The sequence below is a fragment of the Mandrillus leucophaeus genome, unplaced genomic scaffold (genome assembly GCF_000951045.1).
Source record: "Mandrillus leucophaeus isolate KB7577 unplaced genomic scaffold, Mleu.le_1.0 Scaffold129, whole genome shotgun sequence".
Taxonomy (NCBI): domain Eukaryota; kingdom Metazoa; phylum Chordata; class Mammalia; order Primates; family Cercopithecidae; genus Mandrillus; species Mandrillus leucophaeus.
Genome location: NW_012101243.1, coordinates 248,043 through 256,778, shown reverse-complemented (window position 1 = coordinate 256,778; position 8,736 = coordinate 248,043). Strand labels below are relative to the sequence as shown.

At 53.2% G+C, this 8,736-nt stretch overlaps 1 protein-coding gene across 11 annotated transcripts in view; it reads left to right on the top strand.

The window, feature by feature from the left end:
• The first annotated feature begins 4,696 nt into the window (after positions 1-4,696).
• MYL9 (myosin, light chain 9, regulatory) overlaps positions 4,697-8,736 on the top strand; it is an 11,553-nt gene continuing 7,513 nt past the window's right edge. For 2 of the 11 annotated variants that reach the window (XR_001005177.1, XM_011972355.1), the window contains exons 1-2: positions 4,697-4,769; positions 8,016-8,225. Coding sequence is in view for 5 of the 11 variants with exons in the window: in XM_011972355.1 (XP_011827745.1) it covers positions 8,042-8,225 (184 nt within the window). In the remaining 6 variants the exon portion in view is untranslated. Of the gene's footprint in view, positions 4,782-4,822; positions 4,922-6,240; positions 6,243-7,738; positions 7,827-8,015; positions 8,226-8,736 lie in introns of those variants that run through there. The other 9 variants (XR_001005176.1, XM_011972352.1, XM_011972350.1 and 6 more) reach the window with 8 other exon arrangements.

Sequence of the window (8,736 nt, the reverse complement as noted above, 5' to 3'; positions counted from 1 at the left end):
GATAACCCATATAATATGAGAAAATATTTCCAACTCATGTATCTGATAAGGGTACAATAGCCGGGATATATAAAGAATTTCTATAGCTCAAAATCAAAAGACAGATTTTTTTTTTTTGAGACAGAGTCTCACTCTGTTGCCCAAGATAGAGTGCAGTGGCAAGATCTTGGCTCACTGCAAACTCCGCCTCCCGAGTTCAAGTGATTCTTGTGCCTCAGCCTCCCGAGTAGCTGAGACTACAGGCACCCACCACCACCCCCAGCTAACTTTTGTATTTTTAGTAGAGACAGGGTTTTGCGCCATGTTTGCCAGGCTGGTCTCAAACTCCTGACCTCAGGTGATCTGCCCGCCTCAGCCTCCCAAAGTGCTGGGACTACAGGCGTGAGCCACCACGGCCAGCCTAAACAGACACTTCTCTGAAGAAGACACACAAATCTCCAACGATAAGCATGTGAAAAATGCTCAACATCTTCAGTCACTAGACAAATGCAAATCAAAACCACAATGAGATACCACTTCACACCTGATAGGATGACTAGAATTAAAAAGACAAGCAGGGCCCGGTAGCTGTAGTCCCAGCTACCTGGGAGGCTGAGGTGGAAGGATTGCCAAGCCCAGGAGTTCAAGTCCAGCCTGGGGTAACGTGGTGAGACCCTGGCTCTAATACAAAGACAGACGAGTATTAGTGAAGAAGTAGAGAAACTGGAACCATACACTGCCGGTGGGAATTCAAAATGGTACAACATTGTGCAAAATAGTTTGGAAGTTCCTTAAAAGGTTAAACATAGAGGCGTTACCATAAGACCCAGCAGTTCCACTCTTATATACCTGAGAAAGTGAAAACGTATATCCACACATAAACTTGCAGATTAATGGTCACGGCACCATATTCATAATGGGCAAAAAGTAGAAACAACCCAAATGTCTATCAACTGACAAATGCAAAAACAAAATGTAGCATATAGCCATACAACAGAATACTATTTGGCAATGAAAAAGACTGAGGTACTGGGACATTCTACAACACGGATGGACCCTGAAAACATTATGCTAAGTGAAAGAAGCCAGACATTGTATGACTGCATTTGTTTGAGTTTCTAGAGGAAACAAGCTGGCCAGGCGCGGTGGTTCATGCCTGTAATTCCAGCACTCTGGGAGGCTGAGGCAGGCAGATCACTTGAGGTCAGGATTTCGAGACCAGCCTGGACAACATGGTGAAAACCCATCTCTACTAAAAATACAAAAATTAGCTGGGTGTGGTAGCGGGTGCCTGTAATCCCAGCTACTAGGGCGGCTGAGGCAGGAAAATCACTTGAACTCAAGAGGCGGAGGTTGCAGTGAGCCCCGTGCACTCCTATCTGGGTGACAGGGCAAGACTCCATCTCAAAACACAAAAACAGGTTTCTACAGTAAACAAGCTGATAGAGAGGGAAAGTAGATCCATAGTCTCCAGGGGCTGGGATGAGAGGAGAATGAGAAATGACTGCTAACAGGTACACAGTTTCTTTGGGCGATTACTTACTAAAATGTTCTGGAATTACACAGTAGTGCTGATTACATAGCTTTGTAGATACACTAAATCCATTGAACTGTACATTTCATAGGTGAATTTTATGGTTTATAAAAGATAACAATTTAGGATTTTCTTTAAAATACGGAAAACCTGTAGAACAAGAAAAATATTTGCAAATCATATCAAGGGATTAATATCCAAAATATATTTTTAAAACACCTAGAATCTTAAAAAACAAAACAAAACAAAACAAACAAAAAAACAGCTCTTTTACATAGGCAAAGATTTTTTTTTTTTTTTTTCGAGTCTCACTCTGTCCACCAGGCTGGAGTGCAGCGACACGATCTCAGCTCACTGCAACCTCTCTGCCTCCCGGGTTCAAGTGAGTCTCCTGCCTGAGCCTCCCGAGTAGCTGGGATTACAGGCATGTACAACCACACCTGGCTAATTTTGGTACTTTTTATAGAGAATGGGGTTTCACCATGCTAGCCAGGCTGGTCTCAAATTCCTGGTATCAAGTGATCCGCCTACCTAGGCCTCCCAAAGTGCTGGGATTACACAGGCAAGAGCAACCACACCAAGCCCCTTGTACACTGTTGATAGGAATTGAAAATGGTACAGCCACTACAGAAAACAGTTATTGCAGTTCCTCGGGATGTTAAAAATAGAACCACCATTTGATCCAGCAATTCCATTTCTGGGCATATACCCAAAAGAATTGAAAACAGAGACTTATATGTTCACAATGTCAGGTTAAAAAAGCAACAGCAGGAACTTGAAGAGACCCACGTTCACAGAAGCATTATTCAGAATCGCCAAAAAGTGGAAGCAACCAGTGTCCATCCATGTAGAATGGATAAACAAAATATGCATACAATGGAGTATTATTCAGCCTTAAAAAGGACGAGAGCCTGGGCAACATGGCAAGACCCCATTTCTACAAAAAGAATTTTTTAAAAATTAGCCGGGGCCAAGCGCAGTGGCTCAGGCCTATAATCCTAGCACTTTGGGAGGTCCAGGTGGGAGGACTGCTGGAGGCTAGAGGTTTGAGACCGGGCTGGGCAACACAGGGAGACCCTGTTTCTACAAAAGTAGAAAACTTAGCTGGGTGTGCTGGCGCATGCCTGCAGCCCTAGCTACTTGAGGGGGTCGAGGCAGGGGGACTGCTTGAGCCCAGGAGGTCAAGGCTGCAGTGAGCTATAATTGTGCCACTGCATGCCACCCAGGGCAACAGAGTGAGGCCCTATCTCAACCCCCCACCCCCAAAAAGAAATTCTGATAAACGCTAAACATGGATGAACCTGGAGCTTGAGAACATTATGCTGGGTGAAATAAGCCAGCGACAAAAGGTCAAATGCTATATGATTCCACTTATATGAGACTCCAATGAGTAGAGAAACTCACAGAAAACAGAGATGAGTGATGGCTGCCAGGGCCAGGAGAAGGGGGCAAGGTGGAGTTAGTGTTTAACTGGCAAGGAGTTTCGGCTGGGGAAGATGAAAGCGCTCTGGAGATGGATGGTGGTGATGGTTACACAACAAAGTGACTGCACTTAATGTCACCAAACTGTACACTTAAAAACACTGAAAACGGTAATTTTATGTTATGTATATTTTACCACAATCAAAAAATAAAATTTAAAACAGGGATACTAAAGAAACGTGATGACAAATGATCTTACTTTGGCTCTTGGACCAGAAAAAATTCCTCTAAAGGACACTATTGCGATAACCGGCACGACCTGAATATGGACTGTGAATTAGGTCATTAAATCAATGTGAAAACTGTCCTGACTTTTATCATTGTACTAGGCTTATTTAAGAGAATCTCCTTTTTAGGAAGTACTCACTGAAACACGTAGAGATAACAGGACATATGTATGGAAGAAACTCTCAAATGGTTGGGGGTGGGAATAAATAAATATAAATGTATGTATATGTATTATATATATGTATATGTATATGGAAAGCAAGAAGAAAATATGATAAAACCCAATGGTAACAAATGGAGAATCCAGATGAAGGTATACAGGTTCTTTGCACAGTTCTTCTAACTTTATCCTAAGTCTGAAATCATTTCAAAATAAAGTTTTTTAAAATTAATTTGTCCAAAGTAGAGTTTCTTATCCCTAAACTGCTCCACATAGCAAACCCATCTTAGAAAATGGCAGCTCTATCTTTCTGGTCGCTCAGATCAAAACTCTCAGGGTCCACCCTGACCCTTCTCTTTCACACCCATTCCAATTCACCCGCAGATCCTCCCGGCTGCACCTCGGAAACAGTTTCTGCACTCGTCCCTCGGCCTCCCCGCTAGTCCGCATCACCTTGCTCCTTCCTCGCTGCGCTATTTTCAACACATCACCCAAAAGTATTCCGTCAAAACCCAAGCCAGGTCGTCACTCCTTGCTCAGAACCCTCCGACACCCCACGTGGCCTATGGGGAGCCACCGAGGGGTCCCTGCTCCTTCTCAGCCCCTCCGGCTCCCGCTCCCATCCTCCTGGCCTCCTGCTGCTGGCGACCCTGAGCCCAGGAGCCCTCACCCCCGCACCTCCTGTCTGCCCAATGTCACTGCCCACAGCACCCTGCAGAACAGCCCACGCGCCCCCAACTCCTTCGAGTCCCCGCTCCTTCGAGGCCCTAGGCCGCTGAGCTACTTGTTCATGGTATTTCCCTCCACGAAACCAGTGCTTCCCGAGTGGGTCCTTCGGTCCCGCTCTGGTGGGCGGCCGCTGATGTGGACAGAGCGAGTCATCAGGCATCGGGGTCCCTGGGGACTCTCTCACCCACCGTCTCTGCCCTCCCCCCGCCGAGAGCCGTTCCCACGGCTGCGCTCCCACGGCTCCCACGGCTCCCACAGCCCACACAAGCGGGAGGCCTCTGGGGAAGCGGCGCTGGACGTTCCGCTTGCGCTTGAGGGGAAGGGGCAGCCCAGAGCAAACTCCCACTCCCCTACTCCCATTGCCTGCTCACCCCATCACCTCCCCTCCCTACAAGGCCCTCTGTGCAGCCAGGGCTGGCACAGCAAGGAAGGGGGGGCTCACCCTAGAGCGCCCAGGCCTGCCAGCCCGTGGGCCGAGGCCAAATAAGGCCGGACGGCAGCGGAGGGCCCCTCCACCCCGCCCCGCGGCCCCGCCCCGTGCACATTCTTCTGCCTTGTAAGGCCCGGCCGCCACGCCCCGCCCCCGCCTAGAGTCCCGACCCGACGGCCGGCCCAGTTCCACGCACCCAGCGAGCCCGAGCGCCTTCTCCGCACCAGGTGGGAGCCGGGGCCCAGGGGTCTTGAGAATGGGCCTGATTGCCCAGGGTTGGAGATGAAAGGTGGCCCGGGCCCAACCCGGCTGTCACGGGAGACAGAGGCGGGCCCCACGGACTGGGATGTGGTAGGGTCTGTTGGGCACAGATCGCGGGGTGAGCTGGGGCAGCGAGTTTGTTAGGGGCCGACAGGGACTCTGGCCAGGGGCGGGGCAGCAGGAAGACTGCTCTGGCCTCTGGGAAGCAGTGGTCCTGCAGCAAGGGAAGGCCGTCGTCCAGTCCCGGCCCCTTTGCTGAGGAGCTAGAGACGCCAAGGCCAGAGCTGCGGGGGGGCCGGGAAGCCTGGGTGCAAGGCTGCCGGGGAGGGGGGTTGCCGTCGCCAGTACCCCAGACCCAGTAAAGGCATGTGTGTCACAGATGGAGAAACAGCCCTGTGGGACTCCATGCCCCCACAGCATCCGTGTCCCCTCCCCATCTCCCATCTCCACACCCTGGGCCAGGAGAGAGGGACGGAGACCAGGGCACAGCCAGTGATGTATGCAGGGACCCAGGCTTCCCCTCTCTGGGTCATCTCGCCTGTGGGTGGGGAAGGTCTGCCGAGGGCCCTGATGGACTCACCTCTAGGGGGCAGGACGAGGACTTGGGCCTGGGAGAACCCCATACCTGCTCTTCCCAGCCCTCCAGCTGCTCTAAGGAGGAGCCTCAGATGAGGTGCACTCGAGAGGCAGGCATCTAGCCTGCCCAGCCCCAGGGGCTGGAGGTCATGGGGGCACTGCCCTGTGCTGCTTCAGCCTGGCCTTTTCTGTTATGCTGGGAATCTGGACACCAGGATGGGGGACATGGTATATAGTCACAGCCAGGCCAAGCATCATTGCTGATCCCTGGGGTCTAGGGCCCCTGAACGGGGAAGCGATGGCCCCAAAACTAAAGGCCCCACCCATGCCTGCCCCTCACCCCTCCACCAGTTCTAGAAGGTGCCTCTGGACACACAGAGCCCTTTCCTGCTCCGCTGCCCCAGGCCCGCCTGAGGACCAGTGCTCCCTGTTTTATTCAAGCCTCGAGGGCACCATGAGCCAAGTTTGCTCCCCACAGACCCAAACCTAGCCCAGGAATCCTGGCTTCCAGGTGGCCCCTCCCCCTCTCATGGGCACTCCATTCCCCTTCTGGGGCCTGTTTTTCTAGCTGCACCATGGGGGGCACCCCTGCCTCTGCCCACTTCCCACGATTGCTGGGGTGGACATGGCGGCCTTGTGCAAGCCCGTAAGCACAGTGCCCCCAGTCACACCATGGCAGAGAGTGCAGACCGGGTGGCCATGAAGGCAGACGGGCCCAGCTGGGCTCAGACCCAGCTGTGGATGGCCTGGCCATGCCTGCCCTGGAGCTTCATGGAGTGTGGTAGGGACAGTGATGGCCATCACAGCCTCTGTTGGGCACAGTGCACTGCCCCTCTGCATGCAGCCTTCTGTGGGCGCCAGGAGTCAAAGTTCCCGAGAACACTAGACTCAGGCAAGGAATAGGCCCCTCCAAACCATGGGAGAGGAGGGGGCCGGCATCTGGGTACAATGGCACTCCCATCCAGGTCATGGGCAAGAAGGACTTCTGTCTACCTTCCTGAACCATGCAAGAAACACTGAGGGTTGGGTGTGTTGGTCCCTGGGACACAGGCAGCTACTGTCTCATGACTACAGGCAGTGATGGCCCTGGGGACCAGCTGGGGCTGGCCAGGATCCCGGTCCAGGGTTGATGATCTCAAAGGCCAAGGACCGAGAATGACTGGAACAGAGTCATGGGAGGAAGGCCTGGAAACAGCTCAAGTTGCAACTACACAGCCTAGGGTGAACAACAGGCAGAGCAGGGTTCCTGGAGGCCCTGGGCCGGAGGGTTCGGGCAGAGGAAAGAAGGGCCACAGTCCTGGAACCTTAGCCAGGTACACTGCCCCAGCCGAGGGAAAGAGGCACTGGCTCTTCAGGCACATATCCCCACAAGCCGTGACAAGCATTCAGGGAAAGAGTCCCAGGCCTGGCCTCAGTCTTCCCATCTGTACAGTGGAAGCAGCAGACTGGCCGTAGTTGCCTTCATATAGTCATTCGTCAAACAAGCATCTGTTAGCCCCACTATGGCCTGGGATTGGCGTAAACTGGGGGATCTATGCTGGCCCACAAGGGAGGGAGATCTTTAACTGTTTACTGTGGAAGCAAGCGTGCAGAGAACAGCTCCCCAGGAGGTGGGGGTCTCAAGAACTGGGCTGGAGAAGAAAGAGCACAGGGGAGGAGGGACCACAGAGGAAAGCCTGGAGTGTCCAGTGAACCACAGAAGTCCGGAGGGCAGGATTGTGGGTCACAAGTGGGACTCACACAGGGCCTTGAATGCCAGGATGAGGGACCCAGACTTGCTCTGAGGGACGGCAGGAACCTTCGAGGGCTTCAGAGTGACAGGTGTGGGTCGGCGTCTGTACGGGACAGAAGAGGCCGGCTGGAAGCTAAGAAGCCAGGTCTAAGCAAGAGTGAAGAAGCTGGGGTTCTCAGCCCAAGCAAGCCTCACTTCCTGATAAGCACTGGGGAGTGAGAACAAGCAGTGGGACCCAGGATCAGGCTATGACCACTCCCCACTGGGGGGCTGGTCGAGCTCCCTGAGGTGGGCAGGCAGGGGTTTGACTGCCCAGAGCCTCCTAGAACGTCAGGCGGGCAGTGGAGGGATGGAGTGGGAGGGTAAGGAACGGCAGGAATGCAGGACTGCTGATCCAGCTCCTTCCTGCTGGCCCAGGGAGCCTGGATGGCAGCCCAGGAGAGCCCTCACTGACTCCCACGAGTGGACCCACCTTGTCACATAGAAAGAGAGACGGACAGTGTAAATGCTATTAAGGATTAAAGGAGATAAAAAGCATGGTAACGGTTGGCACCAAGCCCAATCCTAAGTGTTTTACCCAAACAGTCACAGCCAAAATAGCTGACTCCATGCCCGGCACTGTTCCAGGAACTCTCCGGCACTGGGTCAGTTAATCCCTACTGCTGGGCACTCCTCATGTCCCAAGTCCCAGATGAAGACTCTCAGGCTCAGAGAGGCAGAGGAAGTTGTTCAGAATCGCACAGCCCACACTTGTCTGCTTTTGTGAAGAACTGGCTGGTGGGAGCCCCAAATCCGTGGGTAGCCTTGAATGCCAGGCCCAAGTGCTAAAAGCCGGTCTGGAGGAGGCAGGAAGTTTCCCTGGCCCAGAGTCATAGGGCCACCCGACCCCCACCCCTTCCTGCAGAGAAGCCCCACCCACCAGAAGCCAAGATGTCCAGCAAGCGGGCCAAAGCCAAGACCACCAAGAAGCGGCCACAGCGGGCCACATCCAATGTCTTCGCAATGTTTGACCAGTCCCAGATCCAGGAGTTTAAGGAGGCTTTCAACATGATTGACCAGAACCGTGATGGCTTCATTGACAAGGAGGACCTGCATGACATGCTGGCCTCGCTGGGTGAGCTGGGACAGGGACGGGGTGAGATGGATGGGGCCAGGCAGGCTCTGCCAGTCATTTACAGGGCCCGTCCTGTGTAGTGAGACGCGTGGTGTCCACCTTAGAGAATAGTTGCCATTACTTAGTCCGTTCAACAGGGAAACTGAAGCACAAAGCAGGTCTACCACTGTGTCTGAACGTAGAGAGGCTGACCCCACAGTGGGCCTGTCTTAGGCAGATTTGTGCACTGGGCTGCCAGGTATCATTTCATTGAAAGAAAGGGGTCAGCTGGCCAGGCGCGGTGGCTCACACCTGTAATGCCAGCACTTTGGGAGGCCGAGGCAGGCAGATCACGAGGTCAGAAGATCGAGATCATCCTGGCTAACATGGTGAAACCCCGTCTCTACTGAAAATACAAAAATTAGCCAGGCGTGGTGGTGGGTGCCAGCTACTCTGGAGGCTGAGGCAGGAGAATGGCGTGAACCCGGGAGGCGGAGCTTGCAGTGAGCCAAGATCGCGCCACTGCACTCCA